The sequence below is a fragment of the Lithobates pipiens genome, unplaced genomic scaffold (assembly GCF_037356315.1).
Source record: "Lithobates pipiens isolate NorthernLeopardFrog02 unplaced genomic scaffold, aLitPip1_a1.2 Scaffold_18, whole genome shotgun sequence".
Classification (NCBI taxonomy): Eukaryota; Metazoa; Chordata; class Amphibia; order Anura; family Ranidae; genus Lithobates; species Lithobates pipiens.
This window is the reverse complement of record NW_027507758.1, coordinates 636501435-636525037: the sequence shown is the minus strand read 5'-3', so window position 1 is coordinate 636525037 and position 23603 is coordinate 636501435. Positions and strand designations below refer to the sequence as shown.

The 23603-nt window shown below is 45.7% G+C and overlaps 1 protein-coding gene and 1 non-coding gene across 2 annotated transcripts; one reads left to right on the top strand and one right to left on the bottom strand.

The window, feature by feature from the left end:
- LOC143989600 (uncharacterized) lies at positions 1-22657 on the bottom strand. The gene is made up of 8 exons (XM_077489811.1): positions 22600-22657; positions 10261-10370; positions 9999-10133; positions 9825-9903; positions 9611-9708; positions 9295-9522; positions 3661-3802; positions 1-1466 (listed from the first exon to the last, which is right to left on the bottom strand). Exons 2-8 carry the CDS (start codon positions 10354-10356, stop codon positions 304-306), a joined length of 1941 nt encoding a protein of 646 aa, XP_077345937.1. The 5' UTR covers positions 10357-10370; positions 22600-22657; the 3' UTR covers positions 1-303.
- LOC143990626 (U2 spliceosomal RNA) lies at positions 15503-15687 on the top strand. Its single transcript, XR_013277396.1, has one exon. It is a non-coding gene; the product is annotated as a U2 spliceosomal RNA (small nuclear RNA).
- Positions 22658-23603: the final 946 nt, after the last annotated feature.

The following is a 23603-nucleotide window of genomic DNA, read 5'->3' as shown; positions in this document are numbered from 1 at the left end:
TGAGAGGTAATGACTCCATTTTTATTTTTATACTGCCATCAATGGCCAACACGGTACAACACTTCATCCATGTCTTTAGTGATCTCTGATCTCCTTATCAACTGTTTCTTCCATGATGAAGATCAGCCATGGAGTATATCTGAGGTGTATATCAGGGTGTGCTTCTTCACCACATGAGAGCTGTGATGTCCACCAACATTCATATAGAAGACATTTCCCACACTCAAGGCATTAATACACCTCAAGGGTTTTGTGGGATCCCCGATGTACAGGAAGACAGGACTTCAGAGAGTAACAATTCCCTCACTCAGGACAGGAATACGGCTTTTCCCTCATGTGAGATCTCTGATGTCTGTAAAGATCAGACTTCTGTGAAAAACATTTCCCACACTCAGGACAGGAATATGGCTTCTCCCCCGTGTGAGATCTCTGATGTCTGTAAAGATCAGACTTCTGTGAAAAACATTTCCCGCACTCAGGACAGGAATACGGCTTCTCCCCTGTGTGAGATCTTTGATGTTTGTAAAGGTCAGACGTCTGTGAGAAACATTTCCCACAGTCAGGACAGGAATATGGCTTCTCCCCCGTGTGAGAGCTTTGATGTCTGGAAAGCTGTGACTTCTGATAAAAACATTTGCAACACTCAGAACAGGAATACGGCTTCTCCCCCGTGTGCAATCTCTGATGTGTGTAAAGATTGGACTTCCTTGAAAAACATTTCCCGCACTCAGGACAGGAATACGGCTTCTCCCCCGTGTGAGATCTCTGATGGTTATAAAGAGAGGACTTCAGTGAAAAACATTTCCTGCAATCAGGACACGAATATGGCTTCTCCTCCATGTGAGATCGCTGATGTCGGGAAAGACTGGACTTGTCTGAAAAACATTTCCCACACTCAGGGCAGGAATACGGCTTTTCCCCCGTGTGAGATCTTTGATGTTTAACAAGGTCTGATTTGGTTATACAACATTTTACACACTCAGGGCAGGAATACGGCTTTTCCCTTGTGTGAGATCTTATATGTTTAACAAGATCTGATTTTTCTACAAAACATTTCCCACATTCAGAACAGGAATACGGCTTCTCCCCCATGTGCAGTCTCTGATGTTTAGAAAGACTGGACTTTACTGAAAATGATTTCCCGCACTCAGGACAGGAATATGGCTTTTCTCCTGTGTGAGATCTTAAATGCGTTACAAGTTCTGATTTTTTTACAAAACATTTACCACACTCAGTACAGGAAAACCTCTTATCTGTTGGAAGGACGGCACTGTCCCGCACAGTCTGAGGTTCCTCAGGATAAGAGGAATACGATGGTCCATCTACACTGTGTGGTGCCGGATGGACATTTGAGGTAGTCGGGTTTTCTCCTGGACTATACTGTGTGATGTCCTCATCTTCTACTTTACAGTCTGGAGACAAAGTGAGACAATCCTCTGAGGTTTTCCTCATCTCCCGTCCATCTACTAAAATAAAAAAATACAAAGATTATTACTAGACATGAGCTGATTGGTTCCCCTAAACCAGGACTCCGCCCACATCAGGCAGCTTTGTCTCTGAGGCCGCGTACACACGGGCGGACTGTTCGCCCAACTTTGTCCGCTGAACAGTGTTTCAGCGAACAGTCCGCTCGTGTGTGGGCTTCAGCGGACAGTTTCAGCGGACAGTCTGACGAACAAAGTTTTTCGGAATTCCCGCTAGACTGTCCGCTGAAACTTGGTTTGAGCGGACAGTCCGCCCGTGTGTAGGCTTGTTCGTCAAACTAAGTCTCGCGCATGCTCAGAAAGAATTTACACGCCGAAGGTTGCATTGCAGTGTATAGGACGTCGTTTTTCTAGTCCCGTCGTACGTGCTGTACACGTCATCGCGCACGGTTTCAGCGGACTGTTCGTTCATCGTGTGTAGTCAAGTCCGTTCATGCTAATTTTGAGCGGACTGTTTGTCAAACTGTTTGACGAACAAAGTTGGGCAAACAGTCCGCCCGTGTGTACGCGGCCTGAGGATCTTAGAATTCCCTCCTCAAGGTAACTAGTAAATGGGTCCTCTGATCTCCTACCAGATCATTTCTTTATTCATGGACCTTAGTCAGAGAGGGAGGAAACAACGAGAACTGTCTTTTATAGGAGTGACAGTGATGAGGGGATTATAGGACGAGTGTCCCCTCCCCCTCTATCACTCATTGCCATCTTCCCAACCGCCATGATTGGGTTATTGACTCCTCCCCCTCATTAATCACTTTCTGTTTAAGGTTCCACAGTTTGAGGATATTATCACATTATTATCAACATGTAAAAGTCTGTGCTCCAATCAAATCATCAGATATAAAATGTCCAGCTGGTAGGAAATGGGTGTGTAGCCCCCTACTAGTTAGGTGCTGGGATTAGTATAGAGTTAGTATATTATAGTTTTGTTCTTCTGCTAAACAGGAGAACTGTTAGGAAAATCTAGCTGTCTGCTGAGCAGAGAGAGATAATCATTTAGTAATGCCTGCTCAGGGTGTTCAAGTGCTGTTCGTTCTGCCTCTGGCTTCTTCTGTATCCAAGTAACCTAGAAAGATTCTGGGTGAATAGGTGGAAGCTATGCAAAACACAGTATGAAGATGAATGCCACTCCAGCCAATCAAAGGGAGGATGGCCCTGAAGGATGCTGTATATAGTAGTGTGGAGAGAGCAGAAGTCAGGACTATGTAATCTACAACATATTGTATAAGATACAGCAGATAGGACTATACAGTATCAGAATGATGTAATGTACAACATAGAGTATATAGTGCAGGGGTCAGGAGTATGTAATGTACAATATAAATTATACAGTGTAATGCTCTGTACACATGAGCGGATTTTCCGTCAGAAAAAAACTTGGATGTTTTTTTCCGACGGAATTCCGCTGAAGCTTGGCTTGCATACACACGGTCATACAAAAGTTCTCTGAACTTTCAACCATCAAGAATTCGGTGACGTACAACACTATGACGATCCGAGAAAATTAAGTTCAATGCTTCCGAGTATGCGTAGGAATTTTGCACGTTCGGAATTTCTACAGACGATCGGAACTTTTGTCGACTGAAAAATAGAAAATGGAAATGCCGCCAGCAAACGTCTGATGGAGTGTACACACGGTCACATTTCCCGACCAAAATCTCACATCTGTCTTTTGCTGCTGGCATTTCCGATTGCATGTACATGGCATAAGGGTCAGGACTCATAATATTGATAGTCAGTAATCAGTGGAGACTGCACTCAGTGACTTGGGTCTGAGACTATACAGACATATCCCTCCACCCGGCACAGCCAGCAGACAACAGAGAAAGTAATCCTGGGACAAATGTTCTATTGGAGATCTTACTAGACCCGGGTATGGGGCAGAAGACCCAAAGCACATACCCCAGGTGTCTAGGTCTAGTAACATTTATTGTGAAAGTCAACATTTTGCTGCCAGCTGATCCCCAGAATCTCCATAAATCCAGTCTAGATACATAAATTGTGTCTGCAGCACAGAGAAGGAAGATTATCGGAGAGAAATCCAGGAATACAGGACGGGGAACACAGCTCAGGAAAGTGACCAGGGGATTACAGGCTGATATCACCCAGCCCCCGCCCTACTCTGGACCAATCAGTGAGCAGTATGGGTGGAGGAATGTATTTAGTGTTAATGACCCACCTGTGCTGATCTCTGTAGGAGTGTCCTCCTCTATAAATGTCCCCGTTATTCCATCCTCCTCCATAGACTGCTGATCATCCCTCACATACCTCTCTTCTTCTTCTACTTTAACCTTAAATTCTATATCGATTGGATCTCCACTCTAAATCAAGAAAATGAGAGAAAGACTGAGTTAGACTATTTCTAAGAGCCTTTCAGGACAACCCCGGAGAGAGTGTAGCTCCACCTTCTTCTCAGGAAACCCATGCCCACTTTAAAAACACCTCCTCTCCCTCCATGGCTTCAGTTATTGTGGCCTTCCGACACTGGAAAATAAAGCACAGTAAGCACAACACCATGGTAGAAATACATTTACTAAGAATAACCTAGGGAGGGAAGTAACGGTTGTCCTGAAAGGCTCTTAGAAATACCGTCACCGGTAAGTCTAACTCAGTTTTTCTCAAATCGCCTTTCAGGACAACCCCGGAGAGGATAACCAAGAAACTTACCTTAGGGTGGGACTACTGCCTGCAGTACCTTCCTGCCGAAGGCCTAAACTGCCGCAGACAGTAGATCTAACCGGTAGTGCCGGAGAAATGTCGAATAACTGGACCAAGTGGCAGCCTTGCAGATTTGTTCAGGCGTTGCACCGGCCTTTTCAACCCAGGAAACTGCAGTGGATCTAGTAGAGTGTGCGGCAATACCTGAGGGAGGTATTTCTCCTTTTGCTTTATAAGCTTCTGCTATAGCTAGCTTAAGCCACCGACCCAGCGTACTCTTAGAAGCTTTCTCCCCCTTGCGTGATCCTGAAAATATCAAAAAAAGGGCATTTGATCTTCTAAAGTCTTTAGTCATCTTCAGAAACTGCAGCAAGCATCTTCTCACATCCAATGTGTGGAAAACTTCCTCTCCTGCATTAGCTGGGGTTGCAGAGAATGTAGGTAACACTATCTCCTGTGATCGATGAAAAGCTGAGGATACTTTCGGTAGGAGTGCTGGATCCGTCCTCAGCACTACTCTGTCCGGATAGACTCTAAGGAAAGGTTCCGTAATAGCTAAGGCTTGCAGCTCGCTGATCCTTCTGGCCGAGGTGATGGCCACTAAAAAGATTGTTTTCAAAACTACCTTCTGCAAAGAGGCTTCTTGTAAGGGTTCAAACGGTGCCCCCGAGAGACCCTGCAAAACGGTTGACAAATCCCAACTGGGAAAGTCTTTGAGGGCTACCGGTCCACTTCGAGCAAGAGCCCTAAAAAAAATCTAGAAATTAAGGTCTCTTTTGATAAAGTCTTTTCAAAGAAAACTGATAAGGCCGCCACCTGAGTCTTCAGGGTACTGGCTGCAAGCCCCTTCTACATTCCTTCATGGAGAAACTCCAGGACGGACACTGTGCTCTTGACCTTGAGCTCTCTGGAACTACACCAGGAGTTGAACTTCTTCCAGACCTTCATGTAAATTGCCTGAGTGACTGCTTTCCTGCTAGATAGCAGGGTCTTTACTACTTTATCCGAGAGTCCTTACGCTTTTAAGAAGTTCCACCTCTGGATGATTTACTGTCCCCTGGGATAACAGATCTTTTCTGAGTGGTAACCTCCAAGGATGCTTCGAGGCTAGGTTTCGAAGTCCTAAGAACCAAGGTCTTTTTGGCCAAAAAGGAGTGACTAGTATTAAGTCCGTTCTTTCTTCTCTGAATTTCCTCAGAACTAGTGGAATTAGAGGAAAGGCGTAGCACAGCTGGTAGCGCCAGGGGTGAGCAAACGCATCCAGCCCTACTGCTGCATCTCCTCAGTGAAGAGAAAAGAATCTGTCCACCTTTGAGTTCTGCTGGCTGGCAAAAAGGTCTATCTGTGGAACCCCCCAGGCCTCGGAAATCATCAGGAACACCTCCTGATTCAGGCTCCATTCTGCCTCTAGCAAATTCTGTCTGCTTAGGAGATCCGCAAACAAATTCTAAGAGCCCTTCAGATGCACCGCCGATATCGAGGCCGTGTTCTGCTCTGCCCAGGCTAACAACAGATTGGCCAACTCCATCAGGCTCCTGCTCCTGGTTCCCCCCTGTTTCATTATGTAGGTAACCGCTGTTGTGTTGTCTGACAACACCTGGACATGGTGACCTCTCAAAATCTGCTGAAAGGCCACTAAACCCAGAAAGATCGCCTTCAACTCCCTCCAGTTGGACGATCTTTGGGCGTCCTGCTTGGACCAGACCCCCTGAGATGTTTGACCATCCAGGTGGGCCCCCCAGCCCCAGGCACTTGCGTCTGTTGTCAGTCGCTTGTCCAAGGGTAAGTCCACACGAGACCCCTTGTGAGGTTTGCTTGGTCTCTCCACCACCAAAGAGCCCTTTTCGTCTTTCACGAGATCCTTAACTGCTTCTCCAAAGGATCCGGATAGGACCAGCTTGCCAGAATCTCCCTCTGAAGGGGTCTGGAACGGAACCTGGCCCATTGAACAGCCGGGATTGCTGCCGTAAGCAGGCCCAGAACTGCCATAGCTGTCCTGACCGAGACTGCCTGGTTGCTCTGTATCTGCTTTATCACTAGCTGCAACTTTTCCTGCTTCTCCAGTGGCAGAAAAACTTTCTGGAGAAACGAGTTTATCGTATACCCCAGAAATGTCATCTCCTGTGAGGGGATCAGGTTTGACTTCTCCAGATATAGAAGCCACCCCAGGCCCTCGAGGTGAGCCTGGGCCATCTGGAGATTGACTAGGACCTGCTCCCTGGAGTCCGCAAAAAACAAAAGGTCGTCCAGATAAGGGACGACTGAAATCCCCTTTAACTTCAGGGGCTACAGAGCCTCCGCCATAATCTTTGTAAAGACTCTGGGAGAGGTCGAGAGTCCGAATGGCAGAGCCCTGAATTGGAGGTGCCACACCGAACTCCCCAAATTCAATGCCAGGCACAGGAACTGCTGCGATGCCTGATGAATGGGTATATGAAAGTAGGCATCCCTTAGATCCAGGGATGCCAGGAAACAGTTTGGGGTCAACAGCTTCGTGATGGAAATTTTTTTATCCATCCTGAAATGCTTGTACCGTATAAATCCATTCAGAACTTTCAGATTCAGGATTAAACGGTACTTCCCTGAGGGTTTCCTCACCAGAAAAATATGGAAGTAAAAACCCCTGCCCTGCTGGTTTACTGGGAGTTGAATTAGAACCTCTTGCTGTATCAGCTCCTGTAACAAAAGCTTCATTGCAGAGGCCTTCTCCTGATCCCTTGGCAATGTTGTCACATAAAACCTGCTCGGGGGTGGTTCTGAAAATTCCAACCTGTACCCCTGATCGACTATGCTTTTCACAAACAGGTTTGGAGACAGCCTGTCCCATTGTTCGCGAAAAGCTGACAGTCTCCCCCCCCCACTGGGGAAAGATTGTCACTTGCTCTTGGAGGTCTGCTCTGGGGGAGATCTAAAGATGACTCCACCCTTGCCTTTGCCCTTCTGCGAACCCCATCTGCTCTTGCGATCCTGGTCTTTTTTATGGGACTGCTGAAGAGCACCAAAATTCTTTTTTGGTAGCCTGCTTCTTCTTGGCTGGAAAGGCCTTCTTTTTATCAGCCGTCCTATCCAGCACCGACTCTAAATCGGGGCCGAAGAGCAGGTCACCTGAGAAGGGCAGACCACACAAGTTGACCTTAGAGGCCATGTCTTCAGCCAAACTGCTCTCCTGGCTGAATTTACAAGAGCCGAGGACCTGGCGGCCAGTTTGACCGATTCTGCTGATGCATCTGCCATATATTTGACTGCATTCAGAATTAGTGGGAAGTACTCTAAAAGATCCTTGCGGGGCGTCCCCGCTTCAATATGGCCCTTCAGTTTCTCCACCCAGCATTCCAGGTTCCTGGCCACTACCATAGCAGCCATAGCCGGCTTCAGACTGACTGACTGATGCAGCATCCCAGGCCTTCTTGAGGATGGAGTCAGCTTTCTTGTCCATTGGGTTCTTTAGGATCCCCATATCCTCAAATGCTAGATCCGTTTGTCTAGATACCTGCGAGAAAGCTGCATCAACTCTGGGTTTTTTGTTCCACGCCTCTGAGTCTTTATCCTCGAAGGGAAACGTTCTCGAGAGCCTTAGAGAAAAAAAAAAAGGGTATTTTTCTGGATCCTTCCACTCCTTTCTCACCGTATCTGAGAGGACCCTGTGGACTGGAAAAAAAATTCCGTTTTGTTTCGTCCAACCCCTGATACATTTTATCATGAACTGACAGTTGTACCTTTTCCTCTTGATTTTCTAGAGTTGTGTAGATTGCTCTAAGGATGTCATCTACCTCCTCTAGCGATAGCTTGTATCGAGAGCCCCTGCTATCTTCTTCCTCTTCCTACTCCTCAGAATCCCTGATGGAGATAAGAGTACTACCCCCTTCGTCTCCAGAATCCTCGGTCTCCACCTGTCTGGACGACGATGCCCTGGGGCTAGGTGGCAAGTTCTGAGGCTCGATCTGTGCGGAAGGGTTTTGTACCAGGATGGACCTGACTGAACTCAATGAGCTTGTCAGCTCTTTAACTAAAGAAAACAACTCCTTATACTGCTGGGATGTTTCCTCTTCCACCAACTCCCTGATACAAGCTCTGCACATTGCCTTCTGCCGCGAATCCCTAAGGGGGTTTTTGCAAGAAGTACATTTCCTCTGGCTTGGTTTAGCTTTTCCTAGTGACCTTTCCTGAAACGACATGCAGGTTCAACTCACTAAATGTTTTAACTACTAGCTGCTAACATCAAGCCAGTGCAGAGACCCATCACCAAACAGACTACTAGTGAGACCCCAGAACTAAGCTGCAAGGGTCAGAGCGAAGTCACCTCTGACCTGCAGCGACAGGCCCCCAAGAGGGGGGAAACAGACAAACCACAAGCATAGCCCAATAGTGAATCAGAGGGTGCCGCTGCACCTTACATACCTGGGCTAGACCAGTGCTAGGGGCGCCTGTATCCGCCATAGCTGGCTTACACTCCTCCACTTTGCCGAGTAAGACAGCATCTTTCGATCAGTTCCGCCATTCTTTTGGATTTTCCCAGCCGCCGCGTCATCAGGGCTGGCCGGAAGTGGAAGCACTCGGTCACGTGCCCCATGGTCCCTGCGTTCCAGGCGCTTGAACCATGGCGCCACGCCCCCTCAGAGCACCCACGCATCACCGTAAACGACGCTGTTGCCGCCCAGGACCCGACGCCGAAAACGGAGCCACGTCGCTGACCCGCAGCGACCTCCGCCAGCAATAGAGCCCTCCCTGCGCTTGTCCAGCGGACATCGGGCACACGACGCCGGCACTCCGAGGGTCCTTACTCCCGTGAGATGGTGGGACCAGGAGCTCCAGGAGACCTCTCCCACTGGAGATGCTGCTGGGGGCCAAATAAACAACAACCACCTTAAGGTAAGCCTTTACTCCCCTGAAGAGAGTGTAGCTTTCCCCTGGTTCCAGGCACATGCTTCCCCCATGGAGAAAACACAATAACTGAAACCATGGGGGAAGAGGAGGTGTTTTTAAAGTGGGCATGTGTTTCCTGAGAAGAAGGTGGAGCTACACTCTCTCCGGGGTTGTCCTGAAAGGCGATTTGAGAAAATATCATCTGTAAAATATAAGCTTTATTATTGTGACATCACATAACAAATCCACACATTCTCTCAAGTTCATGTTCTAGATGCTCCGTCCCACCAACCTTGTAACAGTGAGGGATGGTGTGACCTTCCTGTGTGGACTCCCAGGAATACAGAGGACGGGGGGATCTCTCTGGTGGGTTTCTGTATCTGGATGACTCCACCATGGTGTCCTGGTACAGATCTTCGTGCACTTTTGGAAACTCTGACTCCTCCATCACCCTATCCTCATCATCCTCCTCTTTTATCTCTTCTTTAACTTCAACTTTAGAATCTCTCAGGTTTTCACTCTAAATATAGAATAAAATGACATCAATGGTAACAATGCAGATAATGTACAGATCCTAATGATACTATCAGTGATTGTTCCTCATCTACCTGATGATGGTGGGGGATGGTGTGACCTTCCTGTGTGGAATCCCGGGAATACAGAGGACGGGGACATCTCTCTGGTGGGTTCCCATTACTGGATCCATCTGTAGGAAACACACACACTGACTGAATACATTGTTTCTATGTGTTTATCAGATGATGGGGGATCTAGGTGGAGCCTCCGTACTGCTCTCTCCTTTACAATAAAGTCTCCTCTTACCCGGTGATGTGAGGGGCGGCTGATTGTCCATCATGACGTCCTTGTAGAGATCCTTGTTTCCTTCTGAATACTCCCACTCCTCCATGGAGAAATAGACATTGATATAGTCACCATCCAGACACATCCCTTGTCTGTTACTGGATAATGTCCCAGAATTCCCAGAATCCTCCTCACCTCTCCTGTCAGCAGCTCCATCATCTTCTTGGTGACTTCTAGAATCTTCTCCATGTTGTGTCTCTCAGGTTTTAGGGAGTCACATGGAGGCACTGTGATGGTCATATGATCACCTGACTTCACAAGAGGAAATCTCTGTATTGAGGAACCAATAGGAATATCATGTTAGAATCCCTGAATCCTCCTCACCTCTCCGGTCAGGTCTGTGTTTTATTAATAGAGATAAGAGTGATGTCATGTGACCTCCCAGAATCCTCCTCACCTCTCCAGTCAGCAGGTAGATGATCTCCAGGGTGAGGTTTAGTATCCTCTCAGTCATGTGACTCCGGTCCTCCTCCATGCTCATTGGTGCCGTCATCTTTGAAGGTTTCCCTGTAGACAGATAACATTGATAACAGAGAATTATCTGGATTGGTATTGGTTGCACAATAATAGGATGAGGATATCAGGAGGTAATATGAAGGTCAGTATGTATTTAAGCACTATGGTCCTCCGTGAGAAAATATTTAATCTGGACAGTTTAGCGTTTGCTATGATTTTTGGGGTTCGGGAGTCTCATAAAACTTGGCCTCCTGAATCAAAAATTCCATTCTCTGTGTTGGCTGTGCTTTGGTTCTGGTCTTGTTTTATTTAGTTTCGGAACTTTATAGACTTAAAGTGAAAACCTTCTGTGTGCAGCAGCCCCCCTAATACTTACCTGAGCCCTATATCGGTCCAGCGAAGTGCACAAGTGCCTCGGCCGTCTGTGACTCTCACTCCTGATTGGCTGAGACACAGCAGTGGAGGCATTGGCTCATGCTGCTGTCAATCAAAGTCAGTTAGCCAATCAGAGGCAGGGTTGCACCACGGTTCCGTGTCTGAATGGACACAGAGCTGCGGTTTGGCTCGGATGCCCCCACAGAAAGCTGTTTGCTTTGGGGGCACTTGTCAGGAGGGAGGGGCCAGGAGAGCCAAAGAGGGACCTGAGAGGAGGAGGAACTGGTCTGCTCTTTGCAAAATGGACTGCACAGAGCAGGTTAGTATAACATTATTGTTATTTCCATAGAAAAAAATTGACTTTAGTATCACTTTAAAGTGGTTGTAAACCCTTACAAACCACTTTGACCTACAGGTAAGCCTAGATTAAGGCTTATCTGTAGATCCAAGAAATATCTCCTGTGTAGGTTTAGGAGATATTTACAAAAAGACAGGCACCACTGTCTACGGCGCATGCGCCGTAGACAGTAGCGCGCAGGTGCACTGGGCATGCCACAGCTAACGGCTATATGCCATTAGTGGTGGCTTCTCCGGCGCCGTGAGTGGCCGGAGCAGTGATATCCGGAAGAAGATGGACGCTTCGTGCTACAGGGGACAGCAGTGGCATCGCTGGCTCCTGTGTCAGGTAAGTGACACATAATGGGCTGCTATGTGATGCATAGTAGTCCATTATGCTTTACCTTTGCAGGGAGTCAAAGAGGAATAATAATAATAATGAATAGGATTTTCTGACTTCTTAAATAGTTTTGCTCTGGGTCACTATGGTGGGGTCATGATAAAATCAGTGTGATGTCATAAAATGTGCTGCCTTTGAATGTAAGGATATTCGAGGAGGAGCTGTGAGGTCAGTGTGATGTCATAGGACAGGGGTTGACAAATTTGCTTGGAATCTAGGAGCCAGCTTAAAAAGTTAGGAGCCAGGTCCGTGACGACGATCCGGACCTGTCCCTGGCCTGACATGGAGACGAGTGAGGGGAAGATAGCAGCGCCGCCGTCGCCCCCCCCGTCCCCCCCCCCGTCCCCCCGTCTCCAAGTCATTGCCCATAGCTCTTAGAGGGACATTTTATTTATTTTTTTTAAATGACAATTTTTTTTTCAATTGCACTTTAGTGTAAATATGAGATCCGAAGTCTCTCTGACCCCAGATCTCATATTTAAGAGGACCTGTCATGCTTTTTCTATTACAAGGAATTTTTACATTCCTTGTAATAAGAATAAAAGTGAAACAACAATTTTTTTAAAAGAACAGTGGAAAAAAAAAAAAGTTAAAATAAAGCAGAAAAAATAATAATTTCTAAACGTGCCCTGTCCTGCCCGCATATAAAATCGGTGTTCGAACCACACATGTGAGGTATTGCCGTGATCGGTAGAGCGAGAGCAATAATTCTAGCCCCAGACCTCCTCTGTAACTCAAAACGTGCAACCTGTAGAATTTTTTTAAACGTCGCCTATGCAGATTTTAAAGGGTAAAAGTTTGTCGCCATTCCATGAGCGGGTGCAATTTTGAAGCGTGACATGTTGGGTATCAATTTACTCGGTGTAACATTATCTTTCACAATATAAAAAATAATTGGGCTAACTTTACTGTTGTCTTATTTTTTTATTAACTAAATTATTTTTCCCAACAAAAGTGCGCTTGTAAGTCCGCTGCACAAATACGGTGTGACAGACAGTATTGCAACAACCACCATTTTATTCTCTAGGGTGTTAGAATAAAAAATATATATAATGTTTAGGGGGTTCTAAATAAAGGGAAGAAGAGGCAGGTAATATAATACAGGCAGAGGAATCTTCATTAACATTGCTGGTTTGTCATACCAACGGCGACCACAAGAGGGCGCCAGATTCCATAAGGAATCATAGGACCACAGAAGGCCTCAAAGCCGCGGCCTAAATTTTCGGCCGCCGGCGGAACGGCCCGACGCGATCACGCTGGGGGGGGTCCACAGACACAGGATACCCCCAGCTGTGCTGCCCCAGGCGCGAGGTCGCTATTTCTAGTCGCCAATGCGACCTGGCGCCCGGGTTTTGTCGAGCCCTGTCATAGGACATATTGACTCTGAATGGGGGGACATTTAGATGAGGAGATTTGAAGGGTACGCTATATGAGGCTCCTATGCAAACCAAAACATTGCTCCTGGGTGCGTCCTACCTCTCCCAAACTGAAGGGTGAACTTTAACCTTTATCATAAGTCTTTATCAAAGTCTTTGTCAATAGATTAAAAAAAAAAAGTAATAACCGTGGGGATGGGCTGATGGAGAAAATAAAAGTTGTTAGGCGGGGGCCAGATAGACTTCTGTGAAGAGATGAGTTTTCAAGGATCATCTTAAAGTGGAAAGAGTAGGAGATAGCAAGACAGATTGGGGTAGAGACTTCAAGAGGATGGGAGAGGCTCTGGAAAAGTCCTGAAGGCGAGTATGGGGGGGGGGGGTGACAAGGGAGCTAGAGAGCGGACTGGCAGGAGGAAGGTGCGGACCAACAAATCGATAATGAAAATCGTTGACACCGATTTTCATTATCGATTATTATCGATTAATTGTTTCAGCCCTACAGAATAGTGTTCATTGGTTTTAACCGTCAGTAGGTTTACTTGTGAGTTTAAGGAGAGCCATGGGATCTGAATGGACTGGACACCCTGCAGGACCTCCAATTGAGATTCACTGCAGTGCAGGCATTGGGAGAACAGGTACCTTTTGTACTTTGGATATATGTCCAGACTGGAGAACATTGGAACATTGGATGTATTACAGACAGTGAAGAGAATGAGAACTCAACATGCTTTCACTATTCAAACATGGGGATCAATATTATTTTTGTTACATGGCAATTATGGAATACGCACAAAGGAAAGGCCTCCTTGCCCCTGTGGAATGGTCCGACACTTAATCTGAGACAGATAGCGAAAGCTGGTCCAGTAATGCCACGTATACACACGATCAGAATTCCGGCCAGAAAAAGACAGATGAGAGCTTTTCATCGGAAAATGCGACCGCGTGTATGCTCCATCGGAATTTAGCTGTCCGATTTTCCGCCAGCCAAAAATTGATAGCATGTTCTCAATTTTCCCAACGGAAAAACTTTCTATCGGAAATTCCGATCGTGTGTATGCAATTCCGACACGCCAAAAATCACGCATGCTCAGATTCAACTACGAGACGGAAGCTATTGGCTACTGGCTATTGAACTTCCTTTTTCTAGTCCCGTTATACGTGTTGTATGCCACCGCGTTATAAACAATCGGAATTTGGTGTGACCGTGTGTAGGCAAGACAGCTTGAGCCTAATTCCGTTGAAATTCCATCGGGAAAACCATCAGAGCTTTTTCCGACGAGAATTCCGAACATGTGTATGCGGCATAAAAGTTGGTAGTGCTGGATGGCTCTGCTCCCATGCTGCCATGCAGGGAAGTGCAGGCCCCTTCAGTACACTGCTTTGTTTGAGCTATTAATGCACTGGAAAGTGTCATCATTTATTGTAGCATGAATGCAATGGAATAACTTGCACCCCGTTTCCTAGACCTGAACTTTAAGTGTACTTTTTCCTTTGCTGCTGTGCGCAGGAAGAATTGAGTATATAGAATGTGTCACAGATCCCTTTGTAAGGTGTGTATTAACTTGTAGATTTGTTTAATACTTTTTATGAATTTTATGTAATGTGTTCTCTAGCCACTTGCCGACCGCTGCACACCGATATACATCGGCACAATGGCAGCGGTGGGCAAATGAGCGTACCTGTACGTCCCCTTTAATTGGCGGGCTAGCGGGCAGCACGCCGCATGCAGAGTGACCGTGCCCACGGACTCAATGTCCGCCGGTCTCCCGCCGATTGTGTCACAGAGACGCAGAACGGGGAGATGTCTATGTAGACAAGGCATTTCCCCGTTCTGCCTAGTGACATGACAGGGATCTACTGCTCCCAGTGATCGCTGCCATGTGAGTGGTAGTCCATCCCCCCACAGTTAGAATCACTCTCTAGGACACACTTAACTGATTGATCGCCCCCTAGTGTTTAATCCCTTCCCTGCCAGTGTCATTTACATAGTAATCAGTGCATTTTTATAGCACCGATTGCTGTATAAACGACAATGGTCTCAAAATAGTGTCGCATAACGCCGTAGTCACAATAAAAAAAAATAAAAAATTCAAAAAAAATTGCTGATCGCCACCATTACTAATCAAAAATAATAATAATAATGACGCCATAAAATTGAGCCCTATTTTGTAGATGCTATAACTTTTGCTCAATAAATCAATATACGCTTATTGTGATTTTTTTTTCCAAAAATATGTAGAAGAATATGTAAACTGAGGAAAAAATTCATTTTTTTATATATTTTTGGGGGATATTTATAGCAAAAAGTTAAAAAATATTGTTTTTTTTTCCAAATTGCCGCTTTTTTTTTTGTTTATAGCGCAAAAAATAAAAACCACAGAGGCGATCAATTACCACCAAAGGAAAGCTCTATTTGTGGGGGGAAAAAAAGGATTTTGTTTGGGTGAAACGTCGCACGGCCACGCAATTGTCAGTTAAAGTGACGCAGTGCCGAATCGCAAAAAGTGCTCTGATCAGGAAGGGGGTAAAAACTTCCGGGGCTGAAGCGGCTAAACATGGCTTCAAAATCTAACACTCAATCAATGACACCAAGTAGGGGTGCACATACCTGCTCACTTTGGCAGTGTTGTCAATTTCTGTACAGCTGTTAAACACGATACAAGTTCCACCACAGCCAGGAGGACGAGTAGTGAAAATTTGCTTCTCTGCCTTTTGGCTAAGATCAAGTGAGTGTAGTATCTGTTCTTATCAGTTGCCAGAGGAGGCGCTGTGCTGCTCTCAAATGGGAGGGCTATGCAAATCCACTGACATAATTGTACCTGGATGGTCTGTTTCAGCAGTGGCCACTTTGGCACACTTTGGTCATAGAGGCTAATGAATGGTCGAGTCTGAGCAGGCCGGAAGGGTGCCCCTGGTGAGGATGGGTGCTGCACTGGCCTGGACCAAAAGGCTGGGTTATCCCGGCCTTCTGGCTAGGATTGGTGTGGTTGCTGTTCCTGTCAGTGTCTGGTGGAGGAGCTGGCCTGCCCTGACTGTGTGGATCGGGGTGTTGCCATTAATGGGGGGCCTGGAAAGGCTGCGTCAGACATCCGTGGCTCTTCCTGAGAAAACCTAGAAGGGCTCTCTATCTGGCAGAGATGGAGGGCCTCACTGGTCTGGTCTGAGAGTCGGGCCCAAAAAGAAACCCATGGTGTATGTTCCCTTGGAGTGGCAGTCCAGGGGTGCTGTAAAATCACTGTGAGGGTCACTTTGATTTATGGCACCACGGTCACTGTACCAGTCACACTTTTTTTCTCACCTGCCTCCTGGGCCGGGCCTTTTGGCTGGGACCAAAGGAATTTTTGATTCCTGGCCGGATAGCCGGCTATTGTCCTGCACAATGGTCACTTTTTACTCTCTCCAATTCCTTCTCCCCACTTTCTTTTATTTAAAGCCTCATATTTGTCACTTTTTGTATTTTTATGTTTGTACACGGTTTTTGCACATGTGACCGGAAGGGGTTAGGTCCTCGGGCCTGACCTGAAAGTCTAGAGAGGGGGTGAACATGGCTTTCTGGCTTAGTTCGCCCTCTCTCATGGGGTCTCCCTTTGGGGGGTGCCCCACCTAGTACTCGGGTAGGCCTGTTTCGGCCAGATGGATCAAGTGTAAGTACCCCAGTCCCTGTCTGGAGCCTAACGCCCTGGGGGGGGATCAGGGCAAGGTCCTCTGATTTTAGAGGACTTTTGTACACCTGTTGAACATTTTTGTGTTTCACTCTCTATGTATGTGCACATTTTTTTGGCACCAGTGAAGTTTTTGAGTGTGTTCACACACCACGGGCTTTCAAAAAAAAAAACAAAAAAAAAAAAAAACGAGTGAAAATTCTGTTAAAGCGGAATCATGAAGTGTTATGCAAATTCTTACAAGTATTAGATAAGCACCTGAACGACCATAACATACAGGGATATACAATGTAATACTGAAATATAATCACACACATAAAGGGTGGACTTGGTTGTGTCTTTTTTCAACCTCACCTATTATGTGACTATATATGAGAGCAGTTTCCACGAAGTGATGAGGGTGAAATCCGGACTGAAGGGGATCAAGAAGATTGTTCTGAATCAGATGGTCGCTCACTCAGTTGTAGACAAGACATTCAAGGAGTTTGGAGGAAAAGGGGAGTACGGAAATGGGGTGTAGGTTAAGAATGGTGGGTTCCAAAGAAAGCTTTTTAAGTATGGGGGTGACAAGTGCAAGTTTTAGAGCAGGCATGTCCAAAGTCCGGCCCGCGTTCCGGTTTCCAATTTGCCCCCTGGTAATTTGGATAGAGGTGTGTGTGTGTGTGTGTGTGTGTGTGTGTGTGTGTGTGTGTGTAACTTCTGTGGCCCCCATTGAATCCCCGAGCATCGTGGGGGCCACAAAAGATATATACCCCTATTTATTGGTGTATAAAACGCACTCCCCCTCCCTGAAAATCAGGGGGAAATTGCGTGTGTGTTTTATATATCGATTCCTGCTGTCTGAGCGGAAGGAGGGGGCGATCTCCTGTGTACCCGGCAATCGGTCACACACAGTCCCACCCACTGGCCCAGGATTGGACCGATGTTCTGTCTATCACAGGCGGAACTGTGTGTGATTGATCACCGAGTACATAGGAGATTGCGGCGCTGTGTAATCCGGCATTGACAAGGCTGCAAATAAGCAAGGATGTGTAGACGGCATTCATTTACAATGGTGAGGCTGCATTAATGGGTAATGGGGCTGCTGCTGATGGGCAATGTGCAGGCTGCATTAATTGGCAATGGAGAGGCTGCTGATGGGCAATGTGCAGGCAGCATTCATTTGCAATGGAAAGGCTGCTGATGGGCAATGTGCAGTCTGCATTCATTTGCAATGGATAGGCTACTGATGGGCAATGTGCAGGCTGCATTAATTGGCAATGGAGAAGCTGCTGATGGGCTCTGTGCAGGCTGCATTAATTTGCAATGGAGAGGCTGCTGATGGGCTCTGTGCAGGCTGCATTAATTTGCAATGGAGAGGCTGCTGATGGGCAATGTGCAGGCTGCATTAATTTGCAATGGAGAGGCTGCTGATTGGCAATGTGCAGGCTGCATTAATTGGCAATGGAGAGGCTGCTGATGGGCAATGTGCAGGTGCATTAATTGGCAATGGAGAGGCTGCTGATGTCCTCTGTGCAGGCTGCATTAATTTGCAATGGTGAGGCTGCTGATGGGAAATGTGCAGGCTGTATTAATTTGCAATGGTGAGGCTGCATTTATTTGCAATGGAGAGGCTGCTGATGGGCAATGTGCAGGCTGCATCAATTGGTAATGGAGAGGCTGGTGAAGGGCAATGTGCAGACTGCATTTATTTGCAATGGAGAGGCTGCTGATGGGCAATGTGCAGGCTGCAATAATTGGCAATGGAGAAGCTGCTGATGGGCTCTGTGCAGGCTGCATTAATTTGCAATGGTGAGGTTGCTTATGGGCAATGTGCAGGCTGCATTGATGGGCACTGATCAGGCTGCATTGATGGACTGTGACTCTTATTTTGCTTCAAAGTTCTTTATTTAAAATGTAAGTTTTTTACCTGAAACTTTCCCCTTCAAATGAAGGTGTGTGTTATATGGCGATAAATATGATATCTCCAAATAACAATCTGGAGATCATCCTTAGTCCTGAGCGGCGCTCGGGGATTCATTGGGAGCCAAAAGAGATTATATATATATATATATATATTATCCAAATAACACACCCAAGCTCATCTCTTCACCACAAAGGCAAGAGAATTCTGGTTGGGCAGTGTATTAGTGCTCAGACGAAACACACTTAGATCGAATTTTAATGGTTCAAAGAATGTCGGGCAAAACGTTCATCCCTCAAAAAGTTTGGACACCCCTGTTTTAGAGAGTTTGAGAACGTGTCAGAAGAGAGGGAGAGGTTGAAGATGTGAATTAGAGAATGTAGAATGGAGCCAGAAGGGTGACCATAGCATTTATGAGGGAGCAGGATCCAGGGGACAGGTGGTTAAGTGGACATTAGAAAAAAAAGTTTAGCAACCTTTTCTATAGTAGCGGGGCTGAATAAGGGAAATAACGATTAAACATGTGGACTATGGGGTTTTTAAATAAGGGAGGTATTTGCACATTGGAAATCTCCTCACAAATTGTATCAATCTTATTTTTGAAGTAATTGGCGATCTCCTGGGCAATGAGTGAGTTAGTGGGTAGAGGTAGCGGAGGACGGAGCAGAGAGGTAAAGGTAGAGAAAAGTTGACGGGAACTGGATGAGAAGATGTTCATGAGAGTGATAGAATAGGTCTGCTTGGCCTTCAGGAGGCAGGAATTGTATTTTTGTAAAGCAGATTTATATTGGTTGAGGTCTTTCTGGTACTAATGCTGCGTGCACACAATCGCACATTACGACAACAAAATCCATGTTTTATTTCCGATGGATGTTGGCTCAAACTTGTCTTGCATACACACGGTCACACAAATCTTGTTGGAAATTCCGATCTCCAAGAACGCGGTGACGTACAACACATATGACGAGCCAAGAAAAATTAAGTTCAATAGCCAGTGCGGCTCTTGTGCTTAAAACTGAGCATGCGTGGAACTTTGTGTGTCCGAATTGTGTACACACCACCGGAATTTTACGACAACGGATTTTTTTGTCTGAAAATTTGAGATTCAGATCTCAAAATTTGTTTGTCGGTAATTCCGACGGAAAATGTTCGATGGAGCATACACACAGTCGGAGTTTCCGACAACAGGCTCCCATCGAGCATTTCCCATCGGAAAATCTGACCGCGTGTATACGGCATTAAAACAAAAAAGTGTGGCGCTTAGGTGGCAACAAAACCACATGAACCAGTAAGGCACTAATTCAAGCAAAGAAAATTACATACACTTCAAAAAAATAAAATATGTGTAAATTCCGTTGTATATCAAGAGATCTTACTCCCAGGTGGAAGAGTGCATGAACCTCATGCACACAAAAGGTTAAGGTAAATAAAATGAATTTAACATATACAGTCCATCAAGTGAACGTCTAACAGTCCTTGAAATGTGTAATATCAATCACAATTCCAAACTTGAGGTGACGTGAAAAAAGGTGAAATTCAACTTCTGATGTGTAGAATAATACCACCACCACCGTGATAAAGAAGAGGAGAGGAGGCTTACCAAATGACGTGGACTCAGAGGAAGGCTTACGCCTCTCGAGTCATATGGGCCTGTAGGTTAGCAAACCAGATAATCATACATCTAGTATGTAATCTCCCGCAAGTCTTCAGGTCATGAAATCATCCGTAGCGATCCTCCTATAGTGCTCATCCCACGAAAATAGGGGGCTCAGGTATCAAAGACCATGGAAGTAGAAAACTAGCATAGCGTGATACCGTTTTAACATCCAATTTATTAAAAAATAATAATAAAATTACACTCACATTTGGTTCAATCGTAATAACATAGTCAGAAAGTAGCGATGTCTGTAAGGGGGTCCACCTGACGCGTTTCAACTACACAGCCGTCCTCTGGTGGTGGTATTATTCTACACATCAGAAGTTGAATTTCACCTTTTTTCACGTCACTTGAAGTTTGGAATTGTGATTGATATTACACATTTCAAGGACTGTTAGACGTTCACTTGATGGATTGTATATGTTAAATTAATTTTATTTACCTTAACCTTTTGTGTGCATGAGGTTCATACACTCTTCCACCTGGGAGTAAGATCTCTTGATATACAACAGAATTTACACATATTTTCTTTTTTTGAAGTGCATGTAATTTTCTTTGCTTGAATTAGTGCCTTACTGGTTCATGTGGTTTGTTGCCCCCTAAGCACCACACTTTTTTGTTTTAATTTTTGTATGTTACTGTGTAGTCTTCAGTAGTGTTGGCAGCTGGGTAGAACACATCTTTTCACAGCGTAGTATTTTTTTTACACCTTTATTCCTGTGTATGCGGCATTAGCCTTATGCCACAGGTGCTCAAGAGTGTGGCTACATTTTATGAAACTTCTGGTGTCATCTATTTGCCATGGTCGTAGTGGTCAGGGCCTGATTCTATGTTTAGTGAAGGGGGGGGGGGGGGCAAGAGCTTGTCTAGGGATGATGACAGTGAACTGTTGTGGACAGAAGTGGCAAGGTTGTGGCAGGGCAGGGGTGAGATTTTGTCATAAATGTGGTCAATAGCAGAAAAGAGAAGGTTTGAGGTGGTAAGAGTTTCTATGGGCAACTGTTAAGCAGTTGAAGGAAGAGGAGGTGGAAGACAGGGAGAGAGTGACATTAATATGGTGGTGATCAAAGAAAGAAAAAGGATTGTTGGAGAGGTTGCACGGGGTGCATAGATAGGAGAATACAAGGTCAAGGGTGTTACCATCAGAGTGTGTAGGAGTCTGTATGCATCGCTTCAGGTCAAATGAGAAGTTTAGAAGTAGCAGGAGTATTAGCATTAACAGGGATGTTGAAGTCACAGAGAATGATTGTGGGGATTTCAGAAGAGAGAAAGTAGGGTAGCCAGGCAGAAAAGTAATCAAGGAAGGTTGATACCGGTCTGGGGGGGGGGGGGGGTAGATGACAGCAATACTTAGAGAAATGGAAAAGAATAGACAAATACAATATACCTCAAATGAGGAGAGCATCAAAAAAGGAGGTGGGTGAAATACCTGATAGGTGCTGTGTGGAGCTAAAAGGATTCGCACTCCACCTCCCTTCTATCCACTGGGTCTGGAGGAGTGAGCCTAGAGAAGGCCACCAAGGGAGAGAGAAGCAGGAGAAGCAGTGTCGGATTCATGAAGCCAGGTTTCGGTAATGGCAAGAAGGTTAAAGGGATTTGTTATAAAGAAGTCATGGAGGCAGGTGAGTTTGGTACAGACAGAGCGGGCATTCCAGAGGGCGCAGGAGAAGGGGAGGCTGGTTTTGGGGAGAAGAGAAACAGAAACCTGGTTCTGTGGCTCGTGACTGCTGCAAAGGGTGTAGGATGATGGAAGTGTTGGGCACAGTTAAATGATGGAGGCCCAGGGTTTGGGGATATGTCACCAGAGGTTAACAGAAGTAGAAGGATGAGGGATATAGGATGAGGTAGATATATGAAAGGACATGACGCAGCATCCTGAGGGTTTAATCAGCATTTAGGTGTAGAAGTAGCTGGAGTTGGTGTGTGCAGTAATAGGGAGAGGACAGAAAGGAGGGTAAGATATATGTGTGTGTGTGTATATATATATATATATGCTGTTGGGTGGAGAAGAGGGGTGAAGGAAAGAGAGAGGACACAATTGCCAGAAGACGTGGTAGAGAACACACGTTACAGAGTGGAAGGAGAGCTGAATAGAGAGACGGGTCACCTGAAGTCTGTTTGGTGCTTTTCAGTGCAGTTTGCTATGTATGTTCACGTTATCCAATCACTGAAGTGCAGAGCTTGGAGTGCAAATCACTTGTATATATAAAAAAAAATCACTAAAGAAAAAAAAGAAAAACCATCAACATCTGCCCCCCATTATCAGAATACAATAGTGCAGCGGGGAGGATTCCCCCATCCCCCTCCAATGTGTGGATGGGGGAATCACTTCCGTTTTTTCCTCTCATCCCGCTGGATGAACGATAAAACTGAACCATGTATGGCCAGATTTGGGAGGAAGATATATTCATCATCAACTGATCCCCCTGAAGGGGTTAATCTACATTCCCACACTATATATGTGTGTATCATCATCTGCTGGAGATAAAAGACATCACAGTGACTATGGAGGAAGAGGACGGACATGACGGGGGGGTTACTGGGTGTAAATAGAAAATAAGATCTTATTACCTCCTCTGCTGCCTCTTCCAGCAACGTCTTCTCTCTACTTCCTCCTGACTCACCTCTCACCCGGAACTTCCTGTCTGTACCTGACATCACTACCTGTCTGTTTTCCATAGAGACTATCTGTCTGGGTAGAAGTGAGATCACCGCCTTGTGGAGATCAGAGGAACTGCAGCCCCGAAAAAACATCTCATAGTGTGAACACGGCCTTGTGCTGTGTGTGTATGTACTGTATATCCTTATAGACGGGTCAGCTCCACTCCCACCAAGGGGGATAGAAATATATTACTGCTCGGGGGGGAGACATTTTGGCCCCTTTGATTTTGCAGTAAAATTGATGTCAGATTTAGTCATGTAGAACATCTGTTATATGGATACAAAGAGCCCCAGCCGAGAGTAAAGGCTGGAAATGGCTCCTGATCTCCAGATTTGGGCAATTATGTCCCCAATATAAATAGAATAAAACCCGCGCTATGTGTAACAACTCAAATACCTACAGAAATAACTTATACCGGACTGCTGCTGTAACAAAGGTAAGTGTTCCCTTTATCAACTAGAAGAGTGTTATGTGTCACAGCGCTGTCCTATTGTGTGTGCACATAAATCATCACAAATACACTAAAATATGTGGAGACATTCATATATAAAGTGCTAGGGGCTCAAATAATATTCTCTGCAGATCTACTGCTTCCACTTTACATCTACTTCATTGCTATTATGATGTTTATCAATAAATAAAGTAAACTGATCCATGTGCAAATTCATATACAACATAAAGTGCTTTGTGCTCAAGATGCTGTTCACTGCAGAACCACTGCTTCTACTTTGCACCTACTCTGCCTCTTCATACACACTTAGAGCTCCTCCTCTTCACACACACCCAGAGCTCCTCCTCTTCACACACACCCAGAGCTCCTCCTCTTCATACACACTCAGAGCTCCGCCTCTTCAAACACACTCAGAGCTCCACTTCTTCATAAGCACTCAGAGCTCCGCCTCTTCATACACAC